We start from the raw sequence: 23,285 nt of genomic DNA, 5'->3' as shown, positions 1-23,285 counted from the left end.
AGCTGTGATTCGCCCCATGTCCAATCCCAGCCAAATAGTCCAACTTAGATTTTGAGGATGGGACCAAGTGAAGAGCAGAGGGGCTCTCACCTAAGGAGCCATGTGAGACATGACCAGAGGAAATGCATCCGATGTTTGCTTTGAAATAAAATCTTTTAAAAGGAAAAAAGAAAACGTATCAGAAGTTCACCTTGAGCTCTACAGGGTTCTGGGGAAAAGATTTGTCAGACATAGTTATCGTGTGCTGCTTGATCCAGGAGATGAGCGATTGCACGTGGTTCTGGTATTCCAACCACCTTGTGTCCACTTCCTACAGAAAGCAAGAGGAGAAAAGAAGGGCCTTATATAGGATAAAACAGACATAAAGTGACATGAACAAATGTGGAATCAAGGATTAGGAAGCAGCTGCTCCAAACAACCAGCACGTTAAATATCAGGCTGAAGACTGGCTAATCAAACTGGAGAAAGGAAGAAGGATTAAGATGTTTGTTTTCCACCAAGTGTCTTAAAATACGGTGCCAGGGTGCCGCCCAGCTTGATGTCAAAGATGGTATCCATCCAACTTGATACAAGTCAAGGTCTCAAAGCCTGCCTACATTTGCAGTAGGAACAAGGTTGGTGAATGGGCTGCAGCCTTGAAAAGCACATTTTCCACAAAAGATGGCATGGAGATGCCTCCCGGGCTACAGAAGCACAACCAGAAATGGCACAGCAACAGGGTCATCAACTTCTAGGACTCCAGGAATGCCCATGGTTTCAAACTGTGCTAGTCTCTGTCCTGCCTTCTGCAAAAAAGGACAACCACCTCCTCTTTTTGTAATGGATGTGATGACTCTTTCAAAGGTACACACCCATTCAACAATGGGATCCTGATCTGAAGAAAAAGGATTTTATGCCACCTGAAGGTGGGACTTTATTCTCAGAGGGAACATTCCCTCCAGATGCTAGGCAAATATATCCAGTGTGGGTTCTATTGACTTTTTAAAATCTAGCACATAATCTAAAATCCATCTCAGACCTTCTCAATACAGTGACAACCTAGCTTTCTGTTTTCTGTGTTTCGCTGAAGGGTAATGGCTGATGTTTCAACCTGCATAGGTAACAGAACAACCACTGTACATTTGTCTGTTTCTGCTTCCCAAGAGGACTTGGCGCAACTTGATACCTGAATAGCACCTAATACAGCCTCATCTAGATGTCTGCTGCCTCATCCCTTGCACAATATCTTAAGAGTCTCGCAAGATGCAGAGAGAGACAGCTTCATCACCAGCAAAATATGTGTATCTTTCTTTCTTTCTTTCTTTCTTTCTTTCTTTCTTTCTTTCTTTCTTTCTTTCTTTCTTTCTTTCTTTCACCATCTACCCTGATAAAGAGTTCTGGATAACTCAACAGCTTACACTCCATACTATGACATTTTGGTTAGCCAAATAAAGGTATTGCCCTAATGGGGTTTTTTGAACCATTCTTCCTAATATTGCAGAAACTCATTGTCCAGATTTTCATTAGCCAAGATTTCTGGTTATTTCAGCTAACTGTCCCCACCTCATACAAGTTAGCATTTCAGAATGGCCCACTCCAAAAGCCTTCCGAGTGCCAGGATGGTCTCTTGAGGATGAAAAAGCAGCAGCAGAACTTACAGTGGCACTGATGCCTTCTCCTCCCTCTGGGACTTTGGGAAAGGCGTCGTAAATTGAAGACACATATGTTATCACAGATTTTTCATCTGGTGAGGGAACATCCACATCTGAAAAAAGAGAAAGGAACAAAGCAGGGGAATGGATGAGCTGATATAAAGAACTAAAGCATGACATCTAGCTTCGTTTTGCTCCTCATAAAGAGCCAGAGCCCACTCCACAATCCACATATGCAACATGTAAAACTCCTCCTGAACTGTACCACTTTAATATTCACGTGTGTACACGCATGCATGTAGGAGTAGGAGGAATCAAAGATTTCAGTGCTCCACCACGAAAGAAAAATACTCCTTGCACTAAGAAACCAAGCTACTCTAGAATCCTTCCTCTCTGACATGCTGATTTTCTAAATGAAGGGAGCCTAATTTGAATTTATTGGTTTTTAGCTTTGGCTCTGTAATGCTGCTTTTAGTCTAGTGATTAGGCTTTAATCATTGTTATGCTTGATTTCACATTTTGTATGCCGCTTTGATGATGATGATTTTTATTTACGGTCATAGACCAAACTCAACATATACAAACACACAAATGCACAACAATACTTAAAAGAAGCATTAAACATAATCACTCTTGTGAGATACCCTCTTACTGCATATTAAAACAATAACATTAAAATATTAAAATTAAAAAGAGAATTGTTTAAGCATTGCTTTTCGACAATCAATAAAAGGTAAAGGTGTCCCTGCACTTGTAGTGCAAGTTGTCCCTGAATGCCGCTTTGAGCAACTTCTTTTTGCAGGCAAAAAAATATTTTTGTATAAATAATAAATTTACACACACATACCACACACACAAACAATGCAGGGCAACTAAACACACAGCGCAAGGAAAACTACATCATGCAATCATCCCGAATGTTTAAATCAGAGGGAGCTTCAGATCTGACATGAATCTTAAGCAGAACTACAAGCCTTACTGATTAATCAGTGCAAATCTATTTATTTATTCAATCAATTAAATAAGCAGATGCCTGCTAGTGTTTCTGAAAGGCCTGTGCAATTTGATCCTCCTTGCAAAGCTTGGCTTTTGTTCACACCTTATCACTTGTGCTTTTCCCTATGCCTCCTCTCTCTCCATTTCTGACCTCCGCTCCACCATCAAAATTTAGATTGTAAGCTCCCTGAGGGCTGATTCCTGTCCTTTTGTTTATGTAACTCCTTAAAAGCACCACATAAGCTGAATGGTGTTAAATAACAAGTGTGCCCCACCCTAGTCTAGGTTTAACAATTCTGCTTGCCACAGCAAATGCAGCACTGCCCACTGGCAAGCATGATAAGCAACTGGCCTCACCCCTTACAACTTTGAAGCTGCAGAGATAAGTGAGGATCACTGGGTGGGTGTGCAGGGGGTTGTTTGGCAGCTGTGCAGTCCAGGCAAAACCAAACCAGCAGCCCCACACCTCCTGACCAGCATTTCCTGCACCAGAGAAGGAAAAAGATTCCCTTCCCTGCCAGTTCTTCCCTCTGGTGTGGTGCTGAGTGTCTTCAGTGGTGCATCTTTGCACAGTAGCACCCAGAACAACATACTCTCTTCCCAAGGAGAAGACTGCTGGGAGTTTGATAGGAGATGGGAAGGGGGCTGGCAACTACAAGACCGGCCAGCAAATTATGGTAGATCCCCCCACACACCCAAGCCTTTTATTTCTTTGTTCAGAAAAGCATCAGAATCAGCTGAGCTAAAATTAGACTAGCCATGAAACATCTATTTTCCTTTTCTGCCCTGAATGCTAAGGGCTGAAGAAGGAAAGAGCCAGCTCACACGATCAGTATCCAGTATGCCATGTCTACCCCTCAAAAGCCACCGCATTTGCCCTGCTGACTTGCCCCATCATCACCTTCTGCATCCAGCAACCTGGTGACCCCCAGCCGCTCTGCAATCTCGAAGGCCTGTTCCAGATTCTCTCGGCTGCTCTGAATCTGAACTCTCTCCATATCCACTAGATCCGGCCTACAGGAGACAGAGAAAAGGCAATTCTGCATTTGCAGGCTGTTGCTGTCAGAAACTTCAGCTACACAAGAGAAGGAGCAGCACAGATGCCTTCACCTCCCCACCCCAACAATGTACTAGCCCCGGACTATGTAAATGGAAAATGGAAATGGATTGCCTTCAGGTCGATTCTAACTTACGGCGACCCTATGAATAGGGTTGTCATGGTAAGCGGTATTCAGAGGTGGTTTACCATTGCCTCCCTCTGAGGCTGAGTGGCCCAAGGTCACCCAGTGAGCTTCGTGGCTGTATGGGGATACGAACCCTGGTCTCCCAGGTCATAGTCCAACACTCTAACCACTATACCACACTGGCTGTCATAGGACTATGTAAATAGGTGATAAGAAAGAGGTCCTCAGAGTACGTGCAATGCACTCAAGACACGTGAAGTATATCAGTCAGTGATTACCTTCTCAACAGAGAGTTCTTGGGTCTCACACCTTGTACCTGGATGGCTAGTTTCTACAGGACTGGCAGTGGTTATTCAGTGGATAGTTCCCTTGCCTGTGACTAAATGCATACTGAGTAACAGCCAGCCCCATTCCCCTAGCTTTCAGGAACTCTTTATTCAGCAGTTATCCATTTGTTTAACATCCCATGACACAGATTTGGAGTCAAAACAGCTTCAAAAACTAAGTTGTGGCTTAAACTGAAACCATTTTATGGTTTCGTAGTACAATGCAAGAAATTTCTAGAGCTGAAATGAATTTTGAGGCAAGTGTGGAACTCTTCCCAGTTGAATTTGCTTGCAAAAATTTGTATTTACACTCCGATACTTTTTTCTTTTTTACATTCCAGATGTAGATGCTGATGGATTTAGGATTTGTAGCAAACAGAAAAACCCAAGACACAAGAGTGCCGAGTCTAGCAACTTAATACTTATTACTGGTCCAGTTTGCACACAATACTAAGCCAAACCACAGCTTAGCACAAAAGAGCAAAGCAGTGAGTTGCTGAAGAGAAGGTGGCTGCCACTTTGCTCCTCCTCTGGTCCTATTGCGGCTGTGCTGCCACAAGCTAAGCCATGGTTTGCCTTTGCAATTCATCTGTACTTTCAGTTGATACTCACGGTGTATCTCCTTCCCGACAAACCACAAGGTGTAGCCAAGGGTAGTTCCACGGCTTACCACTTGTGGTTTGTCTGGGGAAGATAAACCACAAGACATAACACTAAGCCAAACCATGGTGAAGCTCACAGCAGCGTGGCAGCAGCAGGACCAGGGGAAGAGCAAAACATTCGCAATCTCTCTGGAACCACACATTTGCGCAAAACTATGGCTTGACTTAGTGTTACATGCAAACCAGATCATTATTTTATTATTAAGAATCAGAGACAGAAAGGGTCGAGTTTCACTGACAACTAATTCACACAAATATCAGGGGTTTCACATGACATAAGTACCTGAAATTTGGTGCACAACTAATCTAAGGCACCCCAATTTCAAGAACAATCTGAAAAATGGGACATGTTTCATTGGGATAAGATAAGCAGGGCTGGCTGTTTCTTGCCCTCCCTCAACTGTAACCAAGAGGTAGCCATTACATCAGGCCACTTTAATTTTAAGAACTGGTCCCTGAGCTTGCTTTTCTTCTCCTTCCTCCACATTCCTCTTTCCTTGTGTGTCATTTGTTATTGTCAGCCTGAGGACAGGGACTATCTTATTACTGATTTTTCTTGGCAACTCTGGGAGTCTTTTTGGCTAAACAGCAGGGTAAACATGCTTTAAATAGATAAATACATTTTAAGCAAAATCAAATTTTAAAATTTAAAATAAGAAATCCCAAAGTTCTGGGCTCAAATTTCAGAATGCGAACATTCAACATTTACACACGATTTCACTGTAGCTTTAGAAGTTCTACCATTTTTCAAGGTTCGTCTGTTAACTGGAAGGTGGGAGAGTATGCATACCTATATCTGTGAATAATAGCATTGAACATCTTTCCATCACTCCAGCAGGATGAGAAGTTGGTGCACTTCACCCCCACGTAGCCTGACGTCACCTTCTGTGTCCATAGAAGGAGCTTCTCTTTGGCGGACATATCTCCCGACTCTCCGCTGATGTAGATGTCGGAGATCTGGAAGAAAAGACCATAGCAATGGAGCAGTTGTATCATTTGGCAGAACCTTATCAGATGACAGAAACCACTAAGAGAAGGGCTGTAGCTCAGTGGTAGAGCACCTGCTTTTGCATGCACAGGATCCCAGGTTCAATCCCCAACATCTCTAGGTAGGACTGGGAATGTCCCCTGTCTGCCAGTCATTATAGACAATAGAGATGTGAAGGCCTGGGGGGAAATGGGAAATCGGGGTGTTTTTGGTTTTTTTACTTTTTCTGGCTTTTTTCCTGGCCTTCATATCTCTAGGACAATATTGAGCTGGATGGACCAAAGGTTTGACTTGCTATAAGGCAACTTCCTACATGTCTACGGCAAGGAAGCTCTTTGGAGCAAGAGTGCATGGTCAATTGGGTATGACCCTGCTATATGTCAAGGTAAGGCAGTTGCTTCAGGCACCAAGGCAACTGGCTCACCTTAGGTGCTCTTTTAGGGAAGAAATGAGGGAGCTAAGGTTTTTTTCTTGGTTTAATTCCAACTCATTTGTTGATCTTATCTTTGTTTTAAGTGATTGAGCAGCTTTGCATCTAAACTGCGTGTTAATGGCTATTATTTTATCTTGTGAGCTGGTTTGTGGGCCTGGTACAGGCAGAAAGGTGAAATATTAGATGAAGCAGTAAAAGCTGATCCATCAGGGTGAATGGGGCACTGGCCCAGCAGCCTCAGGGAAGGTCCATGCCATACATTTAAAGCACATCTAATGCACATTTAAAGCACATGGCTTCCCCCAAAAGATTCACAGGAACTGTAGCTTGTTAAGGGTGCTAGAGATCTGTAGCTCTGCAAAGGGAAAACCACAGTTCCACGAATACTTTGGGGGAAGTCATGCATTTTAAATGTGTGTTCGGATGTGCTTTAAATGTATGGTATGGATCTGCCCTCAACTGGCTCTAATCCAGTCCCCACCCACCTGCCTTCAACCAGCACAGGGGGGTGGCCCTGGCTGTCAGCTGCTTCCTCCTTCGCATCAGTTTTACCCTTAAAGAACTCAGCAGGGAGAAGGATGGAGACGGAATTCTGCGTAGGGCTCTCATTGATTCACACCATGTTGTTATTTGGGTGCGGAATTCCCTCCCCACAGAGGTGCATCTGGCTTCACCCTGGTCCTTGACACTTAAGATATATTTTCCTGTGACTGGAATTTTTTTTTTTACTGTTTTTAATATTGCATTTGAAATTGCTGTAACCCACCCTTGAGCCTTATGGTGCAGGGCAGGTAAGAAATTATCATTATCAATAATAATAATAATAATAATAATAATAAATCTGGTTGAAAAGGGTGGCCATTTCTTCACAAAGCTAGTATGCGTCACAAAACACATGTAGAAAGTGGAAGCGGCAGCAGCTACATTATTATTATTATTTATTAAATTTATATACCACCCGACTAGCAATAGCTCTCTGGGCGGTGAACATAAAATAGCATAAAAATACAATGAATAACAAAATAATACTAAAATACAATCAACAATCCAATACAATAAACATTTTTAAAAGTAAATCAGTGTAACTTAAAATGCTTCAGAGAATAGGAAGGTTTTGACCTGGCGCCGGAAGGAGAGCAGAGTCGGCGCCAGGCGTACTTCCTCGGGGAGACTGTTCCATAGTTCGGGGGCCACCACTGAGAAGGCCCTAGATCTTGTCATCACCCTCCGGGCCTCCCTGTGAGTTGGAACCCGGAGGAGGGCCTTCGTAGCAGAACGTAGTGCACGGGCCGGTTCATATCGGAAGAGGCGTTCCGCAAGGTATCGTGGTCCCGCACCGTATATCACCATATAGCTACATCATGGCCTTTAAAATGTTTATTTACCCAAAATATTTTTAAAGCACTTCTCGGCTTGGTTGGGTGATGGGGAAGGTCAGCCCAGTGCCAGCCAGCAGTTCAGATTGCATCTGTCCAGCAGAGAGTGACTGCCTGCCAGCAGGGCATCCCACCCATCCCCCTTCCAGATTCACCAAAGCAGAAGCAGCCAAAGTGCTGTGCATTTCTGCGCAATCAGACAGATTAGGGAGAGTAATGTGCCACCGTGCAGCTGCTGTTGGTGCATATTCTGTATTCAAACCAGTGCGAACACAAGTTCCAACCTTAAGAAACTGAAAGAAGGGGCCAGAGTTACCTGCAAGGTCCCATTTTGCTTGATGTTTCTATGGCCCTTTGCAAACCCTAGGCTCATTTATTTATTTTTATTTTGTTTTTTATATACTGTATCCCACTTTTAAAATTAGTTTTCCAAAGCAGTTTACAGTAACAGAAATCTGTTAGACCAATAATAAGATACTAAAAATAAAACAGAGCGCTAAAACTACACAGCAGTATTTAAAACTATTAGAACACTATGGTAGAAAATACAGCAGACTCTATAATAAACCATCTTTCAGAATAAAAACCATGGCTTATTTTCCCCTAATCATTCTTCACATTTGTTACATATATCTAAATGTAAAACATACGTAAAACACAACAAAGGATACAAAACCCACAGCTTGATGTTTGTCTGCAAATGTGGTTTGCATTAACTCAGAGTGTTATATCTGTACTGTGTAACCCATGGTGAAGGTAAGTTTTCTCAACCTCTCCAGGCCCCCTAGAGTAGAACCAGTCTTCCTTCAGTTTCACTGTATTTATTTACTTAAAATATTTATAACCCACCCTTCATCGCAATTATCTCAATGTGTGGTACAATAAAATGCCTGCTAAGTGGTTAAGGTGCTGGACTACAACCTGGGAGACCAGGGTTCGAATCCCCACACAGCCATGAAACTCATTGGGTGACCCTTGGGCCAGTCACTGCCTCTCAGCCTCATGAAAACCCTATTCATAGGGTCGCCATAAATCAAAATCAACTTGAAGGCAGTACATTTACATTTAAAACTTCAAATCTATAACTACTAAGAACAATAAATACACTGGCTCTAACTACAGAAACATCAATTTGACCCCAGCCAAACAACCAAAGATTTCCAAATGCTTGAGTAAACAGTCATGTGTTTGAGCTGGTACTGAAATGGGGGGGGGGAAGAAGTTGGTCCAGCCATACCCCAGAAGTGAGGGCACTCCATGACACAAGGCACCACCACAGAAAAGGCCCTTTCTCATGTCACCGTACCATCCCTGATAGTGGGCTTCCAGAAAACTTCCAGGCAGGACAGCATAGGAAGAAACACTCCTTCAAGTATTTCGGTCCCAAGTCATGTAGGGTTCTGTAAGTCATGGCAAGCACCTTGAATTCAGATTGGAAGTGTACTGACAGCCAATGCAGACCCTTCAGAATCACCTGGCTGATGCACTTAGTCTGGCAACCACATTCTGCACTAGCTGCAGCTCCTAAGTCATCTTCAAGGGCAGTCCCATGTAGAATGCATTACAACAATGCATCAGAGCATTACTGTCATAAGGCTTTCTCCACCCAGGAACAGCCATAATTGGTGAGGCAGTCACAGCTGACCAAAATCTCTCCATACCACTGAAGACACTTGGGCCTCCAGTAACAAAGCTGGACCTAGGAACACCCCCAAACTACATACACATCTGTACCTCCAAGGGGAGAGCAGACCCGTTAAGGTTACCTCCCTAATCCCTAGACTCAAGAACTACCAAATTTGAGAATAGGACCTCCATCTTATCAGAATTAATTGGCTCTCTTTGAGCCTATTACAGCACCCAGGCACTGGTTCAGAACCTGCATGGCCTCACCTGATTCAGATGACGAAGGGAAGGAGAGCTGTGTGTCATCCGCATACCGATGGCACCCTGTTTCAAATCCCCTGATGACCTTTCCCAGCAGCTTCAAATAGATGTTAAACAGCATGGGGGACAAGATGGAATCTCGTGGGACTCCACAGATCAACTGTCATAGAGTCAAGCACAAGTCCCCCAATGCTACATTTGGGAAATGACACTGCAGGCAGAAATGAACCCTTGCCCCCTCCTCCCATCCCGCAGAGTTAGTCCAGCAAGATAACACAGTTAATGGTATCAAAAGCTGCCAACAGATCAAAGAGAATCAACAAGGTTGCTGGTTCCCCCACCATCTCACTCCCAAAGGTCATCCACATTAAGGCCATTTTGATCCCAAAAATGCCCCCAAAGCCAGCCTGGAAGATAATCTGTTTCCTGCAAGAGCATATGAAGCTGACTGGCCACCACCTTGCCCAGAAATGGGATACTTGCGACTGGACTGTAATTGGGCAGTAATTGTTACATACCTCCAGGACCACACAGGATTTCTCAAGGAGTGGCTGCACTGCCATCTCGTTTATGGTGGGAGGTAGCACCGTCTGACTTAACTAAGTGTTGACTACCCCCTGGACCCACCCAGTTATCACCACCCACCCTACGGGTCAAGACTAAACGTGGTCAGACAGACTGCCTCAAGTACCTTCTCCACATTCCCAGGCTAAAACAATTGAAACTGATCTCTCAAAATCTGACTAGATAAGTGTTTTGAACCCCTCCATCGGGACTGTATCAACAGTGGTATCAAGTTTTGAGCTGATACAAGCAACCTTATCCTCAAAGTACTTTGCAAATTTGTCACAGCAAGCGATCAAGGGTTCTATCCCTCTCTTTCCTGGGCTAGGATCTTAACAAACACTTCACCAACTCAGAGCAACTCAGCTGGACGGCTCCTCAAGGATGTAATGCCCAACTATGTCCTATTCTCTTGTGTTTCCTTGTATTTCTTCCACGACTGCACCCCTTGCACACCAGCCCAGCCTGCTTCATTGGGCAGGGTTTCCCCAGAAAACCAAGGGGAATCGCAGGCTCTCACCACTGCAGATAACACTTGGGAGCGATTATGTTGATGGCCTTTTCTACCCCACCATTCCATAGTAACATCAGGGCCTCGACAAGATCACCAGCTCTGTCAACCAAAAAATCCCCCATTCAGGGATCCCTCAAATTCCGTATTTCTCCGAGGATGGACCATCTTAATAGATCTCCTATCACTGCAGGAAGGAACTGCTGCCAGCAAACCAAACCTCACTGGTTTGACCATGACAACAGAGCTATTGAACATGACCCTCAATTCCAGGCTGCCCCACATCTGCCCTATAGCAAAAACCTGGTCAAGAGCATACCCTGCTGCATGCATTGGGTTACTGATGTATTAAGACAAACCTATGGTTGTCATAGTGGTCAGTCCACCCAAAGCAACCCTGGCATCAGGTATCTTGACGTTCCCCAGAAAAACCATCCTTGATTTTCCAACCCTGAGACTACCTCTGCTAGCTCAGATAGGGAGACTGCTGTGCAGCTGGGTGGACAGTCCCTATTCTGTCTCTCTTACCAAACACCAGATACAAGTCCTCAAATCTGGGTCTTGGTCAGGGTCTGTACATTCCCCTAGGAGCAATGCTAAGCCGTGGTTACATAGTATGTCTGGTATCTTAACCAGGGTTAAGTATTATATTTGTATTGAGCCTATACCACCTCCATTTAAATAGGAGACTTTGAGACAGAAATTAGATTTTGCTGCCAATTTCCGCCTTAGAAATTTCTGACATCCCAATAGTCGGGGGTGGGGTTTGAAGTTTCCATAGGCCTCTAATTCTTCAGGAGTGAAAGAAGGCCTGAGTGGGGCAGGCAGGAAATCCATCTTGGTAGCTAGACCTAGCTAGACCTACAAGGATTGCTTAATTCACAAAATGGAACATTCAAAAGACAACATTTGAGCGTCCAAAGGGAATTGCTGCCAACACACTGTAAAAGGAGGAAGAAGAGGAAGGAATAACCACAGGAAAAAATGCTCCCTGGGCCTTTGCCCCCTTGTGCCGCAAGGCTTCCATCAGAACCCATCGGTTCCCAGCTCCATATTCTTTTCCAATCTGGGAGCTCCACCCTCACTGACACAGGTGGCTGGAAGCACACTCAGAGGAAAAGCAATGGCACAGTGACCCAGTTTCCAATAAAAGGGGGGTAATGGGTTGCCAAATGCTTTTTGCACTTGATAGAATGTGCACACCTTTCAAGGCACGAGGCGAGTGCTGGGGAAGAGGGTGGGGCTCCCTCCTCTCCACTGCTAGCTGACTGCAGCTCCTTAATAAAGGGAAAGCTGTGCAAACAAGCAAGATCAGAGCCATGCTAGTTGAAGAGAAGGATGCCAGTTTCTCAAGAACACATTTTGGGGGGGAGGAATCTGTTGAAATGAGCTGCCACCATGGTTCAGAATGGCATGATGGTGGGGGTTCCACTTTGCCCTCTCACCACCAGTACAGTCTACAGTGGGGCTGGGGCAGGAGGAAGGACAACAAACAAATCCAGCACACTTAGCATTGACTAGCAGACTGCCTGTGCATGCTTTGGCTGGCCTTAGTAACCGGTCAGCAGTTGTCTCCAGCTCTGTCTCTGCGACCAACTTGGGGAGGGCCAGGGTCTCATCACAGACTTCACGATGAGCTTTGTACGCATCTGAAGCAGCGAGAATCTTCCAAGTACCTTCAAATTCCAGCAGGAGATCAAAGATAAGCTCCCTATCCAATAGTGTTCTATTGTTATTTTATTGTATTGTATTTACTCTATGCTGTGCACCGCCCAGAGAGCCTCTGGCTTTGGGCGGTATAAAAATCGAATAAAATAAATAAATAAATAAATAAATATCCGCAGTTGTCACCAGCAATCTAGCAAGTGAACTTGTGGAACCCTCTCCATCACTGTGACAGCCATGGTGCGCACAGGAGGAGAGCTGGCAGATGAGTCAACAGGACTGTAAGGAAATGGAGGTGCAGGACCCTTGCAGGAGAACAAGGCACAGATCCCACTATTTCCTTGCTCCACAGGAGCCATGGTACATGCTTTCACTGTCCTCCCTTCACTGCCTCTTGGCCACATTGGATTTTTCCAGCATGCATACGATCCAGAGGGGCCTGCAGGGGCCTGGATTTCATAAAATCATGAGATCTCCTCTCTGCACATGTCAAATCCCTCTCTTACCCTGTAGGGGGAAGGCCAAAACACCATCACCCAGGGCCTCTAAGCCAGTAAGCAAAACCTGCTCAGCACAACACCCCCAAAGTCAAAATTAATGGAAGTAGCCCAGTTGCTTCTCCCAATGCGTGGCAGTCCAGAAAAAAATTGGGGAGGGGGAGACTGTGATGCGTCCTTCCCTGGCTCTCCCTGTCAGGTTCCTACCTGCTCGTGGTTACTGCCTGTCTCTAGGCACCACCAGGGACTCCACCAGTCCGGACCGCTCTCTCTTATGATTTACCTATCCGCTCTAGCACAGATCTCAACAGATCCCCCTGCTAGGCAACCACCAGTAACGTCCCAATACTAGTATTCCCAGAGACTCTGAATACTGGTATTGTTATTCTCTTCACCGCTGCCACCATTTGTTACAGTTCCCCTTCAGCCTTGGTTACCTTACCCTCCCTTCTGGTCTGTGAAACCCCAGCCAAGGATCAGGCCTTTGGTAAACCAAATTAAGTATTTATTAAAGATAACAAAGCTAACAAGATTAACAAGATTTCTTCTTAAGGCACATAAGCATATGGTTTTACTCAATATTAATCCGAACTCCACCTCCCTCCTTCTTCACTCCCTCCTGGCAAACAACTCTCTCAAACCCCACCAAGCAATCCACTCTTTCTCTTCTCCCCCCCCAGATTCCACTCTCACTCTTCCTTTTATACATTCAGCCATTTTAAACACTCAGCCAATCATCTCGCATTCTACTGCCCATTCACTCCCCCTCTTTCACTCCACTTACCATGTATCTTCTAAAACAACAACACTTACCATATATACATTAATATAGGAACATCACAGAGACACACAACATCATATTGGGGTGGTGGTAGAGAATCTCTTCCTGTACCATTAGAACGCTATTCACAGCCAGTTTACACTGCCTATATAAACTGGGCTGGCTACCGCTGAATGGAGCTCTACTGTAGTCCTAAACATCGGGAGGGCACCACGGAAGGCTGCTCTATGGCATGGTAGGAAGGTCCTATAATCAACTGTGTGTGCTCCAGAAGATGCAGTGCTAGGAGGGCAAGGTCCTCCATAGCCATTTGTGCCCCCATGGTGACTCCTGGATTTAAAGGTTACCACAGCAGCATGGGATCCAGCCATGGTAACCCTGGAGCCACGCCACACCGACACTGCACCAACAGGCTCCAAGCAGCAGAGAGAGTTTTAGACTTGGACTGAGGCAACCCAAATTCAAACCCAGCCATGAAGCTCAGTGGGCAGCCTTGTGCAAACCATCATTTCTCCACCACCCTAGACTGCTTCATGGTTGTCAGGAGTTGCTGGAGTCTGTGTGTGGCTGCCCCGTGAAGTGAGCAGCTGAACTGCTGGTAGCAACCTTCCTAGTGTAGAACCTTCTGGACTGACACCTTCCACCACCCCGGCCCACCACTGGATCCTACCGGGCAGGAAGGCGCAAAAAGAGGCTTCCTTCTTCAGCTGAGCCTGGCTTGAGCAACAAAGTCTATTCACCTGAGCTCTGGTCTATTCACATAGCCTTGATTGTGCTTTGGTCTCCTGACAGCATTCCTCAATCCCGCCTTGCTCATTGGCTTTGACCATTGGCCTCGCTTGTGGCTCCCCTCAGATCAGTGCCCTCAGCCCATGGGGCAGTTTGGGAAGATAAACTCAGGTCACCTCCCCATGCATTCCCTCTAGCTCCTCAGAGCAGGGCTGGCCAAATATGGCCCTCCAAGCTTCTCTATCTGGCCTTCAGGATCTCCCCACAGCCCACTGCCTCCCCAGTCCCCCACCACCACCAACCCTGCCCTGCCTCCTCCTGGAGTGTTTTTGCCTGACTGGGATCATCTCTTTGAACTCTGGGCATGCCTTTGCTTGCCTAGATGGAGGACAGAGATTAGCCTACTGTACAAAGGTAATGTTTGCATCCATTGCTCTGCCCTTAGTTGCCTCTAGTCCTGCCCACTACTGGCCCAGGAAGGTGGTCCAGAAGGGAATGTGGCCCTCAGGTAGGAAAAGGTTCTCCCCCAACCCCAACCCCCCCCCACACACACACCTGAGAGGAAATATGGGAAGTGTTCTGAGTAGAAGCAACAAGACTGAGGGCTAGAAAGTGCCCGGTGACATTTGTGGCTCCCGCAGTTGCTCTGAGGCAACCATTCCAGCCAGCTCTCTGTTGCAAAAGCCTCTTCCTGATTTCTGCCAGGAAGGTTAGCTTATCTTTTGCCAGCTCTCTTTCCATTCTCGTGCCCAGCTGCCGTGGAGTCTTGCCACGGATACAAGGGAGCAGGAAGAGTGCTGGAATTACAGGCCTCTCCTCCAGCTCCACACAGTCAAGGAGAAGCAGCCTCGCCATTTGTATTCTGTGGATCACCTCTCTCTCTCTTTCTGTGCTTATCGCACGGAAAAGCCCATCTTTGTCAGCTGCTGTCTCGCAGATGGCTCTTTGCTCTTCTTAGCCAAAGCTCTTTCTTCAAAAAGCGAACCCTCCCCCTCCTCTCAAAGATTGTCACAGGTGTTATAATAATAATAATAATAATAATAATAATAATAATAATAATAATCAGAGATCACATGGCCATGATTCTCACATTTGGAATATCCCAAATTTCAGGTGCCCACACTGTGAAACAGCTAGTCTGATGACTCAGAAGCAAACCCAACTGTCTTCAGTTGGCATCGTTAGGACCTTTAAGCCCCCTTCCCACCAGCAACCAGAGACACCCAGAAAAAGTGCCACTGGCTTATGACACCTGTGTTAGTCTTGGATGCATCCTCAGGCATGCAAACAAAACAAACGTAGCTTGTGCTGCAAAAAAACAAATACAGGCCAAGGGAACCTTCTGCATTAACACAGCATTATTTCATTGTATATTCAGTATCTTAACCGGGGTAAGACAACAAACCAGGGTTAGGTATGATGTCTTCTGCACTTGGCTTTCAACTTGCTATAGTGATTGCCTTTCCCAGCCTCTACTGAGGTCCCATCTGCACTACACATTTAAAGCAGTATTATACCACTTTAAACAGTCATAGCTTCCCTCAAAGAATCCTGGGAACTGTAGCTTGTTTAGGGTGCTGAGAGGTGTTAGGGGATCCCGATTCCCCTCACAGAGCTACTGTTCTCATAAGTGTTTAGCAATGAATCCCTCTTCCCAGGCAACTCTGGGAATTGTAGCTCTGTGAGGGAAATAAGGATCTCCAAACAGTACTCTTAACAAATTACAGCTCCCAGGATTCTTTGAGGGAAACCATGACTGTTTAAAGAAGCACGATACAGTACTGTTTTAAATGTATAGTTCAGATGGGGCCTCAGTATCAAATCTACCTTATGCCAGAAGCACTTTCTAGCTTCAGAGAGACTCACTTCAAATTCTTCCACAGAACAAGCCACATCACAAAGAAGCACAAATCCTCCAGAATGTATTCCTTCTAGTTTTGTTACCACACTTACTTGGGACCTACATATGTCCACAAACTACTATTTTGCGTTCAGGGACTATGCCCTTCTGGAACACAAGTGACCATAATATATAGAGGTGGCATCTGGTAACCTGGCTTGAAATTCACCATTGGCTCCCCTCTCCACCCGTCCCCCAGCCACCCAGCCCTTTCCCACCAATTCAGATCAGACTATCATGACAATTTAATGGCTGCCCTCACGCCACGCTAACAAGCTTCAAAGACATCTTCCAGACTAGTGATGCTGCTTGCTGAGGGCAGGGCTTCTCCTCGGTGAAACAGCCTGCCCTTGGAATTATTGAAGGAAGAACGACTCGAAGGCAAAGATGGTGAGAAAATAACAGAGAACACACATTTGGCAGTTTGGCAAATGCTAGAATTAAAAAAAAATCGGGATACAAATATTATAAAGGCATTTAGTGAGATAATCACACTCTTCCCCTATGAAGGCAGAAAAGCTGCCACTCCCTGGGTGTCAAGAGAACTACCTGAGCATTACAATGCATTTGGTTCTCACATTATTAGTGTTTTGGACTTTACCATTCAAACATCAAAAAGAATAATTATTTTGCCCAGAAGCTACGAACCCTCCCTTTGCAAAGGTGCCAAGCACTTTATGTTTAAGGGCATGAGCTTGTTTAGCATTCTCACATGCGTTTTTTAATTTATCTTTTATTACTAAAACACTTCATCTTTTTTTAAAAATGAAACCAATATAGTACTATAACACCAAATGCTGTAACATCATTGCAGGATGGTGTAGTACTGCACATGTTGTAGTGATATTAACTATGTATGGTGTGCACAATGTACAGTGGGATATATTCAAAAAAGTAAGTGCAAGATCCCTCGACAGCACAGAAAGCCCACTGCAATCACACTTATAGTTTCCAATGGAAGAGCAAGGGTTGGGAAGTGCTAGGAGCCACTCACCTGGAAGCAGTTGTAATCTTGACTGCGGAGAGATGTTGCGATGGGCAATCCTGAAGGGGTTTCTATATTAATTGCTACTAAACTATCAGCTATAAGCTATCTGAAGGTGTCTATAGCTGCATCTGTATTAGACTAATTTTACAGGAGCTGGGACATTGCGATCATGTTAAAACCAATGCACCCAAATATGCAAAAGCAGGAGAACCACAGGACAACTGATACAAAGATGGCTACAGCTTTGACACTTTATGGAATGACCAGTGTACAACATATACTGCATATACTGTGCTCTTTGATCTGAATGCATTCAGATACAGACTAGGGCAGGGATAGTTCACATGGTACCCTCCAGATTTTGCTAAATTGCAATTCCCATCATCCCTCACCATTGGCCATGCTGCCTGGGGCTGATGGGAGTTGCAGTCCAACAACATCTGGAGGGTGTCACATTGGCTACCCCTGGACTATGAAATGACCTCTGGTATTTTGAATTTCTCACTGCATAAGCCTGTCAGCTAGATCCTTTCCCCCATCTGCTTTCAAATGGAAATGGTTAGGTGTCTTCCTTTGATAATTCACATTTCATAACCCATATTAAGAATACCCAACAGAGGTAAGCAACTCTCTCTCAAGGATCAGAAACTGTGCGAGGTCACTTAGGGATGGCTGGATTCATAGCTTTATCCCCTCACGCTGCTTCCCACTCTTAGCTCACAGATTCAAAGGAGAGCCATTTCTGGAAAATTATCCAGGGCACACTGGGAGTTGCTCAGCAGCTTCAAGACCAGCATGACAGTGCAAACAATCCAAGCAGTCCCCAAGGGACTATTTTTAGATGTGGCAATGAAGCAGCAGACAGTCCTGGCATTGAGCTCCAGCACTCTTTGCAAAGGATTTGGGGATGCACCTCTTGGATTGTGTAGCACAACTGCCTGGGTAGCCAGCTGCCCTCCAAGTTAGCCAGTGAAGCACATGAAGCAACAGCTTATCCTTCCTGGTTGCCCATTCCTGCAGGCAGCCTGGGCCGGTGAATCAGAAAATCAGTGAGACTGGCTAATAAATCTTACTGAATTAGTAAAATTCCCCAGACTAGAAAACAAAACAAACTCTAATTAAAGCTTCCTTCTGGCATACAACTAGAAATCAGTTATTTGAAGAAATGGACTTGCTTCACAAGAGAATATCTTGTAGGTGGGTGTGAGCTTTATTACAATTCCAAGGTCTGACAACATTAGGATACAAGAGGAATGTTTTGCCTTTCAGTGTGGCATGTGGACTGACCTGCTTGCTTGAGTACGTCTGGAGCTATTTGCTCTGCAGCAGGCGTAACTAACCTCCTTTGGCCTGAGGGCCACATTCACCCATGGCAAACCCTGCAGGGGCCAGATGCCAGCAGTGGGTGTGGCCATCCCTCACGTTTGCTAATGCACATCACAGCCCTGCCTTCCTGAGCTGAACCATGCACATCAGCTAGGGGGGAGGGGGTTCTTGCCCCTCTCCACTCATAAAATGATTGATCTGATTACCAGGGAGGGGCCGGTTTGCATCCCATCAAGGTGCTGGACTTGGCAGGGAGCTTTAGCCCTCTGCTCCCACCAGGACAATATCTTTTTGCTACCTCCCAAATCAGTGGGGCCTTGGGAGACCAGAAGATTTGCTGGTCTGTGTGTGTATGCATGCACATAGATCACGTCTTTGTGCCAGGGGTTAGGCACCCAAGCACATTGCACTTGCCCTCTGCTTGTGGAGACGGCTGCATGAGTTAGTTGGGGTGCTGTGTGGTTTGGGCTTTTTCGCTTTCCACAACAGCTTTCCTTGCGGAAGGAACTGCTTGCTGACAGTCAACTTCTGAGTGTTTTGCAGACTGTGCAACAACTCTCGCCCTCACTCTCTCCCCTTTATGGCTACTTTTGTAAGTATTTGAAAATTGCTGTTAATATGTTCCCGACTTTAACTTCTTTTCTCTAAACTAAATGCTAAAATAAATGCTTATTCAGATGTGAGAGGTTTTTTTGATTCAGATTAAGTACCACTTTTAAGAAGCTTTTATTAACATGTGTATATTGTATTTTGTACTACATTGTGACCTGCCCTGCGACCTTCGGGTGAAGGACAGGACATAATGCGAGACGCTGCTGTTGCTGATCAACGTGCCCAGTTCCTTGCACCTCATTCTCCAGAGCCCTTCTGTCATCTTTGCTGCTGTCCTCAGAATGCCTTCCACCTCACTTGCAAGGAGAAAGAAGTGAAGAGATGGGAACTCCCCACCAACTACTCATCATTTTAACCTCCCAAAACAAAAAGTCCAGTTCTACCCTATGCTGAACTCCAAAGCCTTGAACTCGCCACAGGAGTAGCGATGGGAGATGTACAAAAGAGTTGTTATGCACTAAAATAGTGCTGAACATTCTTTGAGCGAGCACTCACCTCCGAACTGATTTCTAATGCCAAAATATAAACCAAGAACACACAAAGCAACAGAGAACAGCATTAACTTGAGCATAACTGTACCTGTCCATTCCTCACCAGAGAATAACTACACCCCATCCCCTATACATCAAGTGAAAAGGTCTGACAGTTGCACGCAGAGGGAAGGGGGGACTATTCAAAGGGGCTTGATATCTGGTGCCTCTCATTTTAGAGAGCTATTGAGCATTTAGGTGAATTCTGGACACCAAGGAAGCATTCCATCTGTCCCCCATCACACCGCATTAGACAACAGTCCCCCATCTTACAAGAATTGCTTTTAACATTAACATTCCAGAGAGGCATCAAACAAGAAATATATGATCTGGATTCTTCTTTTACAATGACATTGTTGTTGAAAAACCCATGCCAAATTGGATGGGTATTTTATGTCAGATCTTGTTGCAATTTTAGGGCTAGATTGCCCCCTAAACCCACCCACCCCCACCCAGTCCTTGCCTACATTGCCCTGAAATCCATCCCAGCCCTCTCCCCAAATGCACACCATTTAAAATTAACAGCTACTACACACAGTAGAGTTTTGACAGCTAAAATGCATGTTAAAGAACTGGAGCAGAGGAGGTGTTTCCTGGTGTACGCACAAACACACACACACATCAGAGAGGCATCCTGGACAGAGTATGACATTAGACCAAACATAAGTAGTCTTTCTGGGCACAGAAAAGGCAATTACAGCTTGAACTGCAACCAAAAAACCTTGACCTTTGGCCTCCATCACTGAGGCTCTCTAGTGCCGAACCAGGAGAGTTCAATTCCCTCCCTGCCTTATCATTTTTACCTTGCTTTAAAAGGAGAAATGCACCAAAGGGGCTGGCTAGCAAAACAACTCTTCTCTTCTCTTATTTAAACACGGGTTTGCCAGCGTTCGTCCGGGGACCCATTTGGAGCACCAGGGTTCAGCCCCAGAATATGTGAGTAACAGAGATGGGAACACAACCGAGCATATGCAGAGTTCATTCCCTCCTCACCGAATTAAATTATGTTATATGTGAAAACATATGGGCTGTGTGTCCTCCAAACAAGGCTGGAGACTCAGCATCCTTTGGGAAACCCCACAGAGCACCAAAACAGATGCAGGAGGGAGACATAGCAAGGAGACATCAAAGCAGAGCAGCCAGAGGTTTCAAGAAGTTACAATAAATGTAGAAATCCTCAAGCTCTGGGGGGAGGCAGGGGACGTACTTTGAGCCAGGACTCTCCAGAGCCTCTTTTTCCACACCAAGTCTGAGCTCTGGGATTAAACAAAAGAGCTCCCCCTAAACATGCATGAAGTGCTTTTTCCGTAACACTTATTGCCTACAACCAGTTCCAAGAACCTAGGAGTTCGGGCAGCTTTGCATCGTAGCCCAGCACACACCAACATTCTGAATGTCTGCCACACTGATCACCAGGGTAACCGGTGGGGGGGATTTCTTTGAGTGTACAAAGGGCTTCCCTGTCTTGTCACCTAGAAGCAATTCTTATACACCTCAGACAATCAACCTGCTTACAAGCCTTGAAGGAGGGGGTGGGGCTCTCAGGACAACTCGTGTTCCAGGACTTCTCCTCTCAGGAAGTACCACAGTGTAAGGTTGCTGCTAATGGCAGCCCTAACCCTCCCTGGTCCCAAAGAGAAGGAGAAAAAAACCCGCACTGACCCCTCTTTCAGCTGGCCTAATCTTCTCTTTTGTAGTCGTCCTCCATTTGGGACCTTCTGCTCCCACAGAGAAAGTGGGACCATCTCCACAGAGGAACAGAGATGTCTGATGGGCCAAGTCGCTCCCATATCCTGAGGAGCACCGGAAGGTGCTGGAGGCTGACCCACTGAAGGAGGACTTGCTGTGGGAGGCAGGCAGCTTTGCCCACGTGCTGTCTCCTCCCTTGCCAACAGGTGGTTCTTGCAAAAATGGTGGCTGCTCAGGCTTTGCAGTGAGTTGGGTTTCCATCGGATCTGCCAAAGGTGACGGCGTGGACAGCTCTGAAATTGTGCCCTTCTCTGCAGTCCAAGAAGCAGCCCATGCTGCACTTGATAAACTTTCGGTCCCTTCTTCGCTATTCCAGGCCCCCTGAGACTCTTCCACCACAGCCGCTGGTGTCTCCAACTTTGGTTGCTCCCAAGACCTGTATACCACCAGAGTGCCCGTCTCACACTCCTCGGGTGCTTTAGCTGAAGCCTCCCTTTGCAAAGGAACCAGGATGGCTCGGCTGTTGCCAGATCCTAGCCTCTGAAAGGCAACCAGCTGACTCGGCACCTTTTCACGGTTTTTCTCCGCTGGGTTGTCTAACAGGCGGGCAATGACAGTGGTGCCCTCTTCCAGAAGGTCCCCTGGGCTTCTGGACAGAGAAGAGGCTTTTTCTGCCACTAGGTCAGCTTTCTCAAGTTTTCCTTGGCATCTCTCCTTCACCTGCACAATGTGCCCTTGCTCCAGCCCCTCCGGCTGCAAAGTGGGACAATCCTCCCCATGTGAGGCAACGCTTTGGTGCAAGCCCTTGGCAAGGTCTTCTCTTTCCTCCTGCAGGGATGTCGCTCTGAACTTCACCACTGACTCCTCTTCCTTCTCCTCTTCAGCTATCTCAGCCCCAGTGGAGGGTCCTTCTGGCACCAGATCAGCCCTCCCTGGCACCATCCTCTTCCTCCCCTTCCTCCTCCGTTTGAAGCGGGCTTTCCTTTTGGGGGAGAGGGGAGCATTCCCTGCCTTCCCAGCTTGCTCTTTCGGTTCTTTAACACAACCCAGAGTATTCCCCATCTCCCTGGTGCGCAAGACACCAGCAACAATGCAGCTAAGCTGCCAGTGAGCTCCTGGATAAATCCTGACCGCCGTTTCATCAGATTAGATGCACATTTTTTTAAAAAAACAGTCCTGCAGGCACACTCATGCACGCGCCAAGATTCTCCCCTTCTAGCCGCTGCCGTTTTCAGACAGCCATCTTACAAGGCTGGGAGCCGGAGGAAGACACATTCGAAGCATCTCACTGCAGTTCAGAAATCACTTGACCTAAAAGCAGACAGAGCCCCGATTGGCTGCAGCTTTCTCTCTCCAAATATGAGGTAATGGGAGTGCTACCCTCCAGAAAGCAGAGAGCCAGACAGAGGCTGGGAGGTGGCAGCGGGAGGGAGGGAGGGAGGGAGGGAGGGCAGGAGGGAGGGAGCTGCTAAGGGGTGTGGCACGAAGACAGAGAGATGATGGAAATCAGGGAGCAAAGTTTTTTCAAAAAACAAAAACAACAATGGCAAAGATGTTGAGTGAAGGTAGTGTTAAAGGGGGGGGCGCGCGAAGCAGACATAAAAAGAGAAATCCCAGGAGGAGACAGACGCACTGTGCATGTCAACAGAAAATGCCCAGAGCTGCTGCGTTCAATACAGAATAGAGAAATCTGGGGCAACAACAATAAAAGGATTTGGGGAGATAAACCTCAGCAAAGCTGGGAAAAGAAAAAACCTTCAAGCCCTGTTATAACTAAATATTTGACATCCAGGCTTTTGAAATTTACTTCCAGCCCTGAAAAATCATCACGATAAACATTACTTTGCGATCTCCCTCAATGGTGAAGATGAAGCTAAGGTTTTGAGGGTGCATAAGGCATCCAGGAGAGACTCTGGATAATCAAGGCAGTATCTGTTAAACCAGTGTTTGCCAACCTGGTGCCCTTCCAGACTACAATGCCCATTTGCCCCAGTCAGCACAGCCATGTAT

General features: G+C 46.0%; 1 protein-coding gene across 18 annotated transcripts in view; it reads right to left on the bottom strand.

Moving 5' to 3' along the window:
• MACF1 (microtubule actin crosslinking factor 1) overlaps positions 1-23,285 on the bottom strand; it is a 383,383-nt gene that overhangs the window by 219,273 nt on the left and 140,825 nt on the right. For all 18 annotated transcript variants that reach the window (XM_061597825.1, XM_061597831.1, XM_061597827.1 and 15 more), the window contains exons 6-9: positions 5,590-5,756; positions 3,529-3,641; positions 1,638-1,744; positions 191-310 (exon numbers count right to left, since the gene is read on the bottom strand). In XM_061597825.1, coding sequence (XP_061453809.1) covers positions 191-310; positions 1,638-1,744; positions 3,529-3,641; positions 5,590-5,756 — 507 coding nt within the window. The remainder of the gene's footprint in view (positions 1-190; positions 311-1,637; positions 1,745-3,528; positions 3,642-5,589; positions 5,757-23,285) is intronic.

Source organism: Rhineura floridana, chromosome 15, assembly GCF_030035675.1.
Source record: "Rhineura floridana isolate rRhiFlo1 chromosome 15, rRhiFlo1.hap2, whole genome shotgun sequence".
NCBI classification, from domain to species: domain Eukaryota; kingdom Metazoa; phylum Chordata; class Lepidosauria; order Squamata; family Rhineuridae; genus Rhineura; species Rhineura floridana.
Note: the sequence above shows the minus strand (reverse complement) of the source record. Positions and strands in the feature narration are given on the sequence as shown.